The following is a 15,188-nucleotide window of genomic DNA, read 5'->3' as shown; positions in this document are numbered from 1 at the left end:
ACATTCCAGTTGATTTAACTTCATCACGATATACAGCCGCATCAGCAGTTAAGGGGTTAGGTGGGTTTCAAAAGCTCAAAATAGGTACATTTTCATAAATTTTTTTTTATTTAATCAAGAGAATATTTTATTCCATCAATTTAACACATAAAAGATACATATTTTATAAGTAGTTTGTGAAATTTTCATTGAAAAATATTGAAAATTAAGGCGTGGACACGTCGTCTGCTATGACCCCTCAAAAAAAAGTTCTCTCGGCGTAGTCAGGATAACTCATGACAGATTCATCTGAACTGCAAAAACCAAAAATTTTCTGTTAGTAGATGTTCAAAACTCGTGCTTGGAGGAGGGAAAAAAAATCCTTCGTTCAAGCACGAGATAATGTTATTTTGAAGAAGTGTGCAAAATTTGAAAGAGATCGGTCCATAAGTTTTCGAGAAATCGTGACTACCGATTTCAAAAATGTAGTTTCGAGTAAAACGCGATTGAAGATTTCCAGAATAGTAGCCAATAATCGTACTTACACCGTATAATGATGCAAACCCACGTTTTTTCCACGTACCATCACCTGACACGGTAACATCTGTCGTATCTTCAACATTATTTTCATCACACGTTAATTTTTTTTCTTGATTTGCAGCAGACAACCTCCATATACCTGCGTCACGCTTGGTTATAGCCTGATGGGTGAAACATCCAAAGGCTATATCTCTTAGAATATGACTCGGATCGTTTTAAAATTTTAAAGGAATATTCTCAACATATTCAATTATAAGATAAGCAAAAAAAAAATTCGATTTTTTGAAATTTTGAAACCCACCTAACCCCTTAACGTTACGTACCAGACAACGGGCCGGAGGTTCTCGTAGCGGGCTCAGTTCCAAAATATTATTCTGACATACTCCCAGAATCCATCAGAATCACTTCAGAAGCAATAGTTTCAGTTAAGAGCTTTCTGAAAACCTCACGATATTCTCCTTCCTCGAACTGAGACTCCGAAAATCCATCAATTTGTTTTAGGAGCAAGATTTCCCAAGTTAAACGTGATTTTAGAAACTGGGTAACGATAATCTTCATCTGACTTTTGATTGTATTATTACCACTCCAACACTCCACCAGAATCGCTCTGGGAGCAATATTGTCCGAGTTACGTATAATTGAATTTGTTGTCTGAATTATTGACCAATTTTTTTTACTTCGAAAATCCTTCACCATTGCTCTAGAAGCGATAGTCTTCAAACACCTCACAAGCGTTTTCAAAACATGAATAACCATATTGTCTCTTTGAATCCATATTTCTTATGGGAATTAGACCACAAGTTATTTAGAAAAGGCAACAAAAACTATTGTAGGACCAACAGCTAAGGAATTACGAAAAAAATCTATTGTTTCGACTGTGACTTCCGATATGCCATTCCTAGTCACTTCAAACTAGAATCAATCGATTTCTTTCGCAAAATTACGTTATAAAGTAATCATAAGCGTCTGGAATTGAACATCTGTGTTATTATTCACTCTCAAAAAATTGCACATACCTCTGCATCTTACAGTCTAATACTATCATACAAAATACAATATTAATTATAATAATTACAATGAGAACCATAATTATTGTAACAATAATGACGCGAATGATGACGATAATAGTGACAACGATGCCGACGGCGACAGTTACAGTAATAATAATAATGAAAGTATCAATAATAATGACGATGATGATGACAATGGTATTAAAAATTAGAATAATAAGAATAACAACAACAGCAGCAGCAACAGTTTCAATCATAATCAAAAAGTGGACATATGCGTGTATGTATTACGTAGTACTAGATGGCAATTTGCTAAAGTGTGTACGTATAGTATTATAGGCATAATGGAAAGAGAAAAGTTAAATAAAATAAATGCTCCGATGTTCAGTCGTTTGAAATACCATTCGATACGCTTTTTAGTTGCTATTTTACTATAACCATTGCTCTGTATGGTATTTAATGATCACGTTCACAGATTAACGTCATATATTGTACTGTGTACATGTGTATAATAATAATTGTTGCCTGAAATTCCGCTAAGAAGAAGGAATAAAATGAATTCTCATCTTCCCAATCATCGTTTCGTAGCGAAATCCAAGTTATGAGCATACACTTATCCATGGCTAAACCAAACTTGACCCTTTGTGCAATGCGATCAAATTCATTTCATAGAAAGTCAGTAATACTTTAAGTTCGATCTCTTTTTTCAGTTCTGAGTCTTTAATATACATATAAATAGTGCAAGATCTACACAGGAATTGGCAGAAGAATCGATTATAGCGAATTTTCAAAAAATCTGAGGTCCTATTCCATTCCTCTAGCCACGCAGTGTTGCAAACGTACATCGACGCTTACTCAAACACATGTTCATGCCACGAACTTCATCCCAATTGAAAGACCAGATACGAGGTTTAGTTATGTTTACAGGACGCATGTATGAGTAAACTCGGCGATTACTTCGCAAGTCACACGATGTATGTATTTATATGTGTATGTATGTATGTATGTATGCATAGTATATTATATATGTAATTGTGGTAAGTTGTTCGACTATATACCACTTACACGACTTGCTTTTGACGATAACACTTGTTTCTGGCTAAAATCAAGTCATAAATTGAAACTGCGTGGGTCGATGGACAAATTAGATCGTGCGAAACAAGAGGATGAACCGCAGAGATACTTGAATGAACTATTATTATGGACGCGCAGAGTTCTTTGATAGATGCGTAGATGCATTATGCTTTATACATACCGATATTTGCATTTTAGATACTTATATCTATAATTATCTCTTGGATATCCATTTTTCTTTTACAGAAGGTATATGACTTTGAGACTGTGTAGGTTTCATTGAAGTGAAAAAAGTGTAGCGAAAATCACGTCCGTATTACATAATACAAATGTTATTCATACTAGGTATAATTGCAGTTTCATCCAAAATGGCATTTATCTATATATCGTAGTTGCGATCAGTCACTTTATAATATAGTACACTACTTCAGTTTCACTCCAGCTTCAATGAGTACTAATATTATTAAGGAAGTGTCAATGCTGGAATCATAATTGCAGTGGCTGTACCCGATATATATGGTATATCATATCATACTATATTATGTTAAATTATATACTATATTATATATATTTTTTATAATACTCTTTTCACTAATATGGCATGTCATTACTACAACTATTCTTCGAATGGTGAACAGCGGATGATTCGGCATTCCACAGGGAACGCCAGCTATACTTATATATAGGTACATAACAAACACCTGGAATTCTGTGCCAAATCTACTCACCCTTGACCCTTCCCCTACTCTATTTAATTAATTTTTCTTGTGACATTGACCCCGTTGGATCAAATATATGCCAATTTTCTCGATTATTACAAACAATCATTTTCATTTTCAGGATTCATAAAAACTTGCAGTTTTGCTAAGATCAATAAATTTTCAAACATCCTTATATTTTTCGATACGTGAGTCTCGTCAGAGAAATCAAATATGTCAAACCAATTCCCTTGGATCGAACTTCTGTATGCACATGTCGCAAATCTAATTTGCCTCTTTATAAAGTTGCTATGGTGTAGGCATGTACTATACATTACACACAAATATACACTAAAAGAGAATTCCAACAAATGAAATTTCTATTGTCGTGATGCAATAACTGGAAATAGCTGTATAAATAACTATTAACGAGGTTAACAAAAACCGTATGCAAAGTATTACGAAGTACAGTTCGATAAACTTTTCTCTACTCAATTATAGTATAATATTTATGTAGGCTTGATTGTAAGGTATACATGGTACGTATCACCATAATTCTTTCCCGCAACCATGTATCATTACACACTTGCATACCTATACATTGTTTTCTTGTTTTTTTTTTTTTTTTGCTTGCGCATGAATATTTATCGACCCTGGTTTGACACTATTTGAACATGTACAATGAATTATTATAAAGTTGGATTGATACGCACATGGGGAAAAAATAATTTACAACAGAGAGATGAAGCATCATGGACGTCGTTTGTAGAAATAACTCACGTTTAAAGCAATACTTATTTATAGTTATTACTAGTGACAAACATACAACTGTGTGCATTCCAATATTCTTCATTATCAATATATGTATATTAAAATATACAATGAAACAGGATACTGTACCCAAGAACCATCAATTGTTGAACTGCTTATCTGGGCAGTTATTAGTCTATGAATGTGAAACCATATATGTAGCTCTATAACAATGATAGTAGTTAAGTATGAGCAGAGATATTTTGTTTCGAAAATTCAACAGAAGATATGAGAACTTGAAACACAATCAAATATCAATTTTCAGCCGGGAATAAATAGTTTCCCACATTTCCTAATAGTTTTTTCAGACTATGATAGTTTACTTTACAATGAAATAATTCTTAGGAACAGATTTATGCATGGAAGGAATAAAGACTACTATTTAACAAGTCGAGTATTGCAGTACAAGAATGTATCGGCGAGAATTCGCGATAAGCTCATGCTTTGTTGATGGTAATAATTATGCATTTGCTTATATTATTAAAAACTACAAACATTTTTTATGACTTTGTGATTGTGCAGTTTTATTAGGCTCTTGAGCGGTGTCTGTAGTAAAGAAAACAACTACAATGTATATATATGTGCCGTACAAGGACAATATGAATATAACGGTTTGTCCATCAAGACCAATGTATACAGGCATCACATACGTATATGCACATCAAGTTCTGCGCGTTCCGGGTATTTATGTATGTATGTACGTATACAGCATTCACACGCGCACAGCAGTTCTGCAGTCATAACACCAACAAGCCGTTCACTGACTGTGCAATCTTCCACTGGGCGGTTTTACTTGATTATTTCCAACTTTAGGGATAGCTCCGATTATTTTTACACGGTTTTGCTGCCTGTTGTCGCAAAACTGAGGCGGTGGTGCAAACACCGGCTCGTCGCTACTGCCTGACGATGGCCCTGCATTAAATTCCGGTGGAGGTGGGACAAATAAATCGTTGTTCTGTTCGTCGGCTTCGGCTTCTATCGGCGGGGGCAGCTGAGCCAGGCTGACGGCATGCCTGGTCAGCATCCCGCTGCTGTAGCTCATTCTCTTTGGGTTACTTTCTTTATCCGCTGGCATGGGGTGGGTATTGTTCTCGTTCCGGGAGTCGTCAAACCCTGTCGGCGGTCCGACCGGCACGTCTTGATCAGAGCTCACACCGCTAGAGCTGTTGTCACCGTCTTCCATCAGCTGTTGGGTCTGTTGCAACAAAAAGTCATTAGGATAGCTCTTAGATGACTTAAGCTGCGTCCTGACCTTTTGAATTTCATCAACGCTGAACGAATGTGGAATCGAACTGCTTCCGGAAGAGCTGCCAGAGTCGTTCGAGTTCCCCGACGTTTCTTTGGCAGATTCTATTTTTTCCCTCGCTGCCGCTTTTTCCAACGCCTTGGCAATGTCTGATTCACCGTCGGTTTCATCATTTTCCGATTCTGAGAGGCTGTAATCTGGCTCGGGTATAGGCGGTGCTGCTAAATTCGTTGCGGACGAACTTGTTGTCATGCCACCCTTCTTTTTCCTGTCTCTAGGACCTGCGGTATTGTTACTTCTATTTGTTTTCAACGGCTGGGCGTACTGATTCTTAGTCAACTGGTTGTTACTCTGGCCAGGTGGTTTGAATGTTGAATTGTTCGGAGTTCTGAGACTGTGAGACTTCCTGACGTGCGGCCTTGCCGAGTGCGCCGGCAAGCTGCGAGAGCGGTAGCCTACTGTCTTTGTGTCTTCAGGCGACGCGTACAACTTGGCACTATTGGTTGGACGAAAGCTGGACATGATGCCGTACACAGATTCTGGTGTTGCTGCAGCCAATTCTGAAAACGGACAGAATTGGTATCACTACGGAAGAATTTTTTTTCCAGCACCATTGCTATTTAGATAGATAGAATGTAAACAGGAAGAGCAAAGATTCATTTACTCCACCAGTTACTCAAGTTACCTTCGTAAATTAATGACAAACCTTTGACTTGTTGGATATGCGCTATGTTATCGTAAACCGATGCAGCCGGTGTTACCACATCGGACGCACTAGTGCCAACGTTCACTTTGACAACCTGACCAACAGGTGGAGGCGGGGGAGGATGATTTGGTGGAGGTAGAGCGTTTCTGCTGGCGAGCACATTCACATCCTCTTGACTACGATGACCTTTTGGGACGATAATATAAGAATGCGCTTGTATGTTCAAATCCGGAGTGCTATGGAAATCCCTGTGAAGATCGGAACCACCTCCCAATCCACCAAAGAACCGTACCTTCGAGTTCGACTGTAAGTAGAGAAAGTCTAGTCATTTATTCGAACTGTGTATAGTTTGGCAAATAAAGTAATCATTTCACTTATTACTTAATCGCAGGACATAATGGTTGTTATAAAAAAAATCTGTACAGAAAGAATCTTGATTTAGTAACGTCCAGAAACGATTACTTTGTTCTTTGTTACTTATAGTGTATTAGCATATTATTAGCAATCGCACTGCCAACTGTTCCAACAGGTAGACTTGTGTTCCTACACAAGATATAAAAAAATCGTAGCTGTAAAATTGTGTGTTAACAATTAATTTATTCATATTCATATGGACTGAGCAAATAATGTAACACTAACTGCCCAGCGGTTTGCAATTTGTGGTTTTTAAAAACATCAATTGCAAACATTTTTGTTTTTTGCTGAGGCTGTACGTATCCAACTGAAATATGTAACTCGTGAAACAACTATGGCAGAAAAAGTTTAACTTTTCATGACTGATATAGATCGGGCATGTGAAATGAAGAAAAAGTTATACTCCCTTAATTAATCGTACTGATACATTTTTATACCAACAATCTAATTAGTACCAGTACCACGAATAACACGATAAAGATCTCGAGTATTTCTTTACAAACCAGTATGAATAATAAGAAACGAATATCAAGCCGGATAATTTGGTTAGTAAACGCAATTCACCTGGAATCATGCAAGTATCAGATGCATTATAAATAAATTGTTTTTCAATCAGTAATACAAGAAGTCCTCGTCATCTCGCCCGTGCCAGGATTGTGGTCTGTTGTACGCTCGTGGTTTGCGTGAAAACTATAACAAACATGCACATTGCATTCTTTATCCACATACATGCATTAGCTGTATATAAATAAGTTTGCCATTGCTTATTCTGGACTATGCAGTATAATTTACACGAAGCGCAAAGCACTGGCAATTCATTGATCAGTAATAGCGTCAATAGTTGCGGATCAGAATATACGCTACATGTCAGATAAAGACGGGATTGTAAAGTCTAAAAGATAAATCAGATAATACAACAGCAGTCCAACAAATGTCTACACAGCTGATAAATATCCGCATTGAATTAGCATTGGCCTTGATTACAAAGCTTTTAGTATACTTGTTACTCCCCCAACGAATATCTAGACAATCCCTCAAAGTTAGTTTTCATGAGTTATATGCCCGTACATGGTGTGGTAGGCGTTAATATTAGAGGAGCAGTGAATTTAGGCATAAAAAAAAATACCAGTCGCCCCATATATAGCTAATGCAACTCTAATACTGGGTAAATTAGGTAGACATGCTGACTATTTTTCAGCGAAAGGAAAAAAGAATGAAGAAAACATGAAAACTACTACTAAACATCCAGGCAACGGTTACTGTACCTTTCCCTTCCTTTTCATGTCTGCCACACTGGCGTATACACGACCAGTTTTTGCCGGTGATGAAGGGTGAGATTTAGTCGCATGGTTTCCAGTTTGAAAGTGGGAGCTCATCATTGACGAGCCATACTGACCAGTAGCACTACCCTGTTGTCGCTGGAACAACTCCTACAAGCAAAGTTTAAATCTAGATACATTCCTGTGTGCAAAGCTTGCAAACAATCACTGCCCTGTAACTGAAAAGTTCATGTGATAAATGTTCTGAGAAATCGTATGCAGTTATGAAAGAAATCAGCTCCACCTTGACCAGGTGTAATTTATTATGTATTTTATTCTGCGATTTGTTATATGAGTTATCAACTTGATATAAAGTATATCATTTAATATCTGATTTATCGGACAATTTTTGATACTATCACATTTCGAAGAAAATTAAAGCTTCGTGTCGGAATCGAACCCACGTCTATCTAAGTTCGAGATGGTCACCCTACTACTTCAGCCACTGCACTTATATAATACGATTCAGTTTTACAATGATAAATCTCAACTGCGTTGAGGAAACTTGGAATAAATTTGGATATTATTATTATAAAAAATAATAAGTAATAAATCAACTACTCGTATGTATATCATTGATGATTGGTATTATTTTCATCATGTAAATATTTTAATATTATTCTAATTTATGTAAAGTTCCCTGAAATCAGTTGAGATTTATTACTGTAAGACTGAATCTTAACGGTTACAACTGCGATGGCTCAGATGGTAGAGTAAATGCTCCGAACTCCGACGGACGTGAGTTTGATCCCAAGCTGAACAGTTTTCTTTTTCTCCGAGACGAGAACAGAGATCACATCAACTTCTTCAGTAGGATCCAGTCTGTCGTACTAGTTTTAAATATTATCCAGTTAATTTAAGTAAGTGTTTCTTGGAATTTTTTTTTCATTGACTGACGATGAACTGCCATTCTACTTGCACATTTATGGATCAAAGAACTGTTGTTTGGACATAAAATGGAGTTAAACATAATAATATACAAGCGGACATGCTTTTGCGGTACAAGTATGTGTTCGGCTATCTACGATCGGCAGGCTTGATATGTCGTTGTACACTTTTAGTAGGAACATTTTTTCTTCATCTCACATTCTTTAGTAACTTCAATGCAACATCAAAGTTTTCACTCTGCGATTTAATCTATTACCTCAAGTTCGGCAGCAGTGATACGACTAGACGTTGGCCTTGAACGAATGCTAGCCGTTCTCGGTTGGACAGGCGTACTCTGCCCGGTGTTCGATCCTGTCAATGGTTGTTGGGGCAAATGTATCGACTCTGCACTACTGGACTTGGCACCTGTGGACGCTATTTCATCCCCATCATCCTTTTCTCCGCCGCCCTCTTTAAATAGAGACCATTTGAAGAGGTGAGTTAGAAACAGTTATAAGTGCTATTTTCTTTCTTAAATTTCTTTCAATGGTCACGCTCAGGCGATCGAAAAATATGACTCACCCAACCCAGCGACCATGGATCGAGCTCTAGCCCTTCCGACGCTCAACGTTGTTTTAGGATCTCTTCTCGGCGGCATTGGTGCCGGTGACCTACCAAGAGTGCCACCAATGACCACATTATTGTTTCCTTTCCTCGGCAGTGTCGCGTATTGCCTTTGGATTGGCTGACTAATGGGCAATGCTGCGGCAGACTGAGAATTTGGAAGTCCGACAACAGCCGAAACAACGCACATACGAACAAGTTCACCAGATTTTCTTATCAGATCCACGACGTGCTCGTGCGAAGCTGTTGTCACATCTTCGCCATTTATCTACAGTGAAAAAGCTTCAAGTCAACTATATATCCAATGATATCTAGTATATTATGAATGCTTTATTGTATGCTACTGTTTCTTATATTATAAAGTGAGTATGAATTTGTGATTTGGCACAGTACTTGAATGAGAAATTGCTGGAATACAAGCAGAGCACGTCAAAAGTGGATACTCTAGGCTGTTGAGCGATTGTACATTACCTGGATCAAGTAATCCCCTTTTTTCAGTCCGGCAATATCTGCAACACCGCCCTGATCCACATCATCGAGATACTGTAAAGCGGGATATCTGGTCGACGGAGTTAACTCCATTAGTGGTGAGGTGGCTTTTGCTCCACGTAATACAAAACCAAAGCCCTTTCTGGATCTGTGAAGCACGACGGTACGAGGTTCCGTCGTCACTCTGGAGAAGGAATTAAATTTGCTACACACACACGCAGACACGCATAAATTCAATCCGGGTTGTTCGACTAACAATAGATGTGAAATAATTGATATATGATTCTTCGTCTTACGGTTTCTTCAAACGTGGAGCGGTTGCAAAGTATTTATGCTGCGATTCTCTACGTCCCAATACCCTGTTTCGTCCTTCTCTGGTGGCTTGCGGACCCAATGGAATATTCGTATGTCTCAGCCTCACTTCTTGTACGCAGTGCGCTGGAAATAGACCGGTTCCTTGCCCCCTTAGAATTCCTTCCAGCAACCCGCAATCCGTGGCTCCTGTGACTAAAGCAAAAATAACGTCACCACTTGGATAGATCAGGTCAATACAAACAATTATATGATGTGATATGTGAAGGTGTAACAAGTGTGTCACAGCCTGTGTAATAGAATGTTTTGGATATGTACCTTCCAGAATATCCCCTTGGTTGATTGCGAGGTGCCCGTTAATTCCAGTATTATAACTTTCGACACAAACGACCGTTGTTCCAGGAATTGAAAGAGAGTTTGTTGTGTCTGATTGCGATGTACCGACACCAGAGCTATCGCTGATAACGTCGGATGCTGTATCACCCAAGCTTTTGTCTGAAATAATTGAGAATACAGATGCATTGAGGTGAAACTTTCAAACAGTTTTACCTTTTCGAAATGCCAGGTGTCCGACTTGGGTAACAATAAATGAAAATCTATCTAGTTCAATGATCTTAAGAAAAATTACCGAAAAAACTTTTTTTGCTTCCTATGAAATTTGTCTACAAACCAAGTCCCGTTGACAATGTACCAAAGCAATTTTTAGTTTTTAAACATTTCCCTGAAACTAAACGACGCTTTGCAGGCCAATGCAAACCAAGTCATGGAGAAACATACGGTGGTTAAAGGTTGCTAAGATATAACGTTGCCACAACGAACCGGTGAATGATAGCGATTCAGCAATGGTTGTACATGAATTTAAAAAAATACATGCAAACCAGACAAAGACGGAATAAGATATTACAATATTTCAACATTATACACTATATGCACATATATGTCTTAGGATGGTCTTTGATTTGATTTCGGAGAAATTTTCATTGTGATAGTTCTCAAACCTGTTATTCCAAATCATTAAATATAATGCATACAAAATTTCGACCTCCCATGTCGACGGAAACCTGCGCACTATCAAGCTCGGATTTTCCCCATTTTGGGTTCATTCTCAGTCAAACAAATATATGCTAATCTAAGAAACTTTTTCTTAACAAAACTTGTTCTCATGGCAAAATTCAAATCATTAATAAAGAAAATAACCAGTTTGCGACTGAAACTTAGTTTCAGCTCGCCATCATAGTCCGAATAAAAAATTCGTCAAAAAGCATATGGAAAACATACACATATGGGAACAAGTTGATCTAGGTATACGTACACGATTGCATCTATTTGTCACTAGGGTATTAAAAACGTGCCATTTTATATATAAATATATTTATGCGTGTAAAAATCTGACCGCCGCGCGATCGCAAGTATATTCTTGAGAGTACATATACCAATGGACGATTAGTGCCATAAGCGATTGAAAAAAGATGAACATCCCTTTCAGAGACACTGAACAAACATGCATGATATAGTTATCTGTGTGTATAGGTAAAATTGATTTTGGTGGTGATGGGTAAAGTACCAAACGAATAATAACAAAAAGAACGTTCCGACAGACTTTCCACTTATTTTATAACGCAGCGTCAGAATAAAATGATAGATCATTTTTGCCGTTGAGCAGGAACTTCGGTTTTTACATTCCTAAATACGTTTCTACACTTAGCTAAATCGCGATTGGTTGCCAGTGATGATTTCAAAACCGACGTCAAAGTCGACCATACCATGATTAGATATTGACTGGCATTTGTATGCAAAACTTGTCGATTATTTTGCGTAAACACGTATCGTAACACTTTTATCATAAGTGTATGTGCGCTCTCGCTCAATTGCGCACATAGTACGGCGTGCACGTTTAAATTTGGCACCTAGCTGTATTCTTTCGGTGGAAAAAAAAAAAAAATTTAAAAAAACTCTTGTACCTGTAACTATGCTGGCTGAGTCTTCGCCGGACGGTTGATTGCTGCCCTCTGACAGGCTAGAACTAGCAGAGCTGAACGGGGCGAGACTTCTGTTACTTGGGGATGGAGACGGTGGAAGGTCCATCGTCCGATGAATGTCCAGACGATGCTGTAACTCGATCCTATGCTCTTGTAACCTTGAGAGGCCCTCAATTCTTAGGTTTTGATAGTGCTCCGAAGGTGGGAATCTTGAAATTTTGGTGTGCATTTGACATCGGCATAAATTGTCTTTGCAACATGGATAATTCGCAAAATTGTTCTTTACACTCGACACCATTCATACAAAATTTCAATTTCGGCTGATTATTTGCATAAAATGAGAGAAGTTTTTGAGATGGTAAAGAAATTTACCGTGATCACGTTATTTTTCAGGATGTCTGACACGTCGGATGTGAAAGTAAGGAAAATACATTTTTTCTATTACCCATTAACAACCGAAAATCGTGTACATTTATACTTGTCTACTCAATTTTTTGAGCCGACATCATAACACCTTTTTTACCCATAAAGAGGGGAATCCTTAATATCATCATTGCAATAGTTTCGGTTTAGCCCGACAGTATGCAGCAGTTGGAAGTTACTTTCCACCCATTTGGCTCTCTCACGATACGTGTACACAACATGTCCAATCATACTTATTCGCACCAAATGCAAAGACAGTTTATGCTTACCTTGTGTTCGGATCTCTTAAGCTATTAGGATTCTGGTATTCGGACGGTATCCGGTCGAGCGTGTTCAACTGTTCGGTTCTAGCCAGAGTGCCAAGGTTAGGCTGATCAGATTGTATTCTGACCAGGGCTCCCAAGTGTTGTTCGGACGGGATTCTTTGGAGGGTTCCAAATTCTGTTCTGGACACACCGACACTTTGATCCATGGACGGTAACCTGGTTAGGCTGCTCTTGCGCAATTCGCTCATTTTCGTAGGAGGGTAGTGTTCGACTGATGGGATTCTTGACAGCGTGCGAACTCCAGAATTGTATTGTTCGATCGAGGGAATTCTGGTCAAAGTGCCTGCAGTAAATTCTTCGGCAAACGGTGTTCTAGCCGCGATATTTTTTATACCGCTATGCGTCTCCGCGTGCTGCATCCTCGTCAATGTCACTCCGGCATACTCTTCAATGGAAATTGTTCTCGTAATGAGAGGACCCGACACGTCATGCTGCTGATCGGTAGACGGTACTCTGGTAAGAGTTCCCAGGTTGCTAGCCGAACAGCTTGTCGTCATACCGCCAAAAGCCATAGAGCGGCGTTTCGGGTTGTAGCGTGGAGGCCCTTTAAACGGTACTGGAAAAGGAGGTTGCAAGGTTAAGTAAATAAAAGGTTACTTAGCCTTACAAGTGTTCAGCTTATATTCTATCACATTTATCATACATGTAATCGTACATACGCAGGTGTGTAGTACGTAGGCGTGCCGCTGACACAAGCGACATGTATTACATTAATGTATGTACCATTTGGATGCGACAGGTAGTCATATCACTGGCAAATATGATGCAGACAAACACATCGCTATTCTATGATCAAATATAACGTACAACTCTTATTAAGCACGATTAAAGATTCTCCATCATTTTAACCCATATTTTTCGCTTCGTTGGCACCCTATCAGCAAAGATATTCTCACAAATCAGATAGAAAGTTTCTAGAAATATTCTTGTTCCTTCATTAGCTAATGCCTCTTCCAAAATTTTGCTACGTTTTTTCCTTAAAAATTCGGACAACGAATCTTTTTCTTTTTTTTTTTTGCCACAAATTAATTTCCCTTGTTATGCGTATCGCGCCAAATACAAGAAATTTACATACATACTCTGAGGATTTTATAAAGCCATAGGTCAACCCTACGCTACTTAGCGGGATTGGCCCGCTTTGCCGAATCCTCACGCTATATGTATAAGCTACCTCTGCAATGGACTCGTAGTAATATTAATGACAATAACAATGATTGTAATATATGTTGAAAAGCAGTGAAGCACAGTAAATTGATTAGTAACGCACTCATATTTATATCTGTTTCTAGAATAATTACAATACATAAAGGTATACGGAAATGTATGAAGGAGTTATCAAGAATTAATGACAAATGTTGTATAATTACATATAGCTGGCGTTAATAGTACGACACCTGCAGTCCATTGGTAATTGATAAACAATTGTCAATTTGTATTTGGTGATCAGATATTGCAACTTGAAGTACGAGTATTGAAAAACTCTTCCCCTTATCGTCGACCAGTCAAACTTATTCGAGATTGACACGATCCACCTTTTATTAGACAAATACCTGTGCTCACGAATAAACAGACTTGGTCCAAAAAATGTTCAAATCTGTAGCGGCATGCAAATATCTGTTGGGTCACTTACATTGCGTCAAAACGCACCATATTGTACTTTCGTTTCAGGTTGGAAACAATACGTGTACAAATTTTAATTGTACCTACACCGTTTGCAGTACGTGACGATGCAGTAAGAAAGAGAGGCGGAAAAAGTGATGTTCAAATTGTATCGAAACTATTTGAATGGTATTAGAAAAGGTTGGAAAACTTCCTTTATATTTTCTTTTTTGCAATAATAGTAAAAGTTATAGTGTCGGCCAATGTGACCAGTGGACTGCGGTTGCATTCAAAGGTGAAAAAAAAATTCGTGGCGAGTCTATAGTGATCTGGTGTATACGTACCAGTCAAGCATTTGTTATGTACATATGAGTTACAAGAAAACCAACGTTATACAAAATTAGACGGACAACCATCACCACCAAATCCCACACACAGTCAAGTCGATATTCCTAAGTATACGGTTACGCTTGATCGCTTGGTAAGAACTTGGTACTACGCTTTACGATTCATTTTCAATTATCAAAAAAATAGTTAACAGTGCTAATTAGATTAGAAAAACTAGAGCGTGCTCATGCTCGTGCCAGGCAACCGATAATCAAATGGAATTGTTGTGACGATGTTACTTCGATATCTAATGCTTGATAAAATTGAAAAAAGAAATTTGAAAGTACTATCGAGTAGTTTTATTGGCATTAGATTCGTACGCCAAAGTTTTTTTTTTTTTTTTTTTTTATTTTTAATCGAAATCTCGGTGCTCATCCAGAATCTCC

The 15,188-nt window shown here is 38.0% G+C and overlaps 1 protein-coding gene across 11 annotated transcripts in view; it reads right to left on the bottom strand.

The window, feature by feature from the left end:
* Positions 1-1,486: 1,486 nt before the first annotated feature.
* LOC124182165 (protein shank) overlaps positions 1,487-15,188 on the bottom strand; it is a 69,318-nt gene continuing 55,616 nt past the window's right edge. For 7 of the 11 annotated variants that reach the window (XM_046569065.1, XM_046569066.1, XM_046569060.1 and 4 more), the window contains 10 exons: positions 12,760-13,372; positions 12,050-12,276; positions 10,407-10,583; positions 10,073-10,283; positions 9,759-9,960; positions 9,246-9,555; positions 8,941-9,134; positions 7,743-7,907; positions 6,064-6,367; positions 1,487-5,917 (listed from right to left, as the gene is read on the bottom strand). In XM_046569065.1, coding sequence (XP_046425021.1) covers positions 4,869-5,917; positions 6,064-6,367; positions 7,743-7,907; positions 8,941-9,134; positions 9,246-9,555; positions 9,759-9,960; positions 10,073-10,283; positions 10,407-10,583; positions 12,050-12,276; positions 12,760-13,372 — 3,452 coding nt within the window. In that variant the 3' untranslated portion in view covers positions 1,487-4,868. The remainder of the gene's footprint in view (positions 5,918-6,063; positions 6,368-7,742; positions 7,908-8,940; positions 9,135-9,245; positions 9,556-9,758; positions 9,961-10,072; positions 10,284-10,406; positions 10,584-12,049; positions 12,277-12,759; positions 13,373-15,188) is intronic. The other 4 variants (XM_046569070.1, XM_046569071.1, XM_046569067.1 and 1 more) reach the window with 3 other exon arrangements.

Source organism: Neodiprion fabricii, chromosome 5, assembly GCF_021155785.1.
Source record: "Neodiprion fabricii isolate iyNeoFabr1 chromosome 5, iyNeoFabr1.1, whole genome shotgun sequence".
Taxonomy (NCBI): domain Eukaryota; kingdom Metazoa; phylum Arthropoda; class Insecta; order Hymenoptera; family Diprionidae; genus Neodiprion; species Neodiprion fabricii.
The sequence above is the reverse complement of the archived record's forward strand: the minus strand, read 5'-3'. Positions and strand labels throughout refer to the sequence as shown.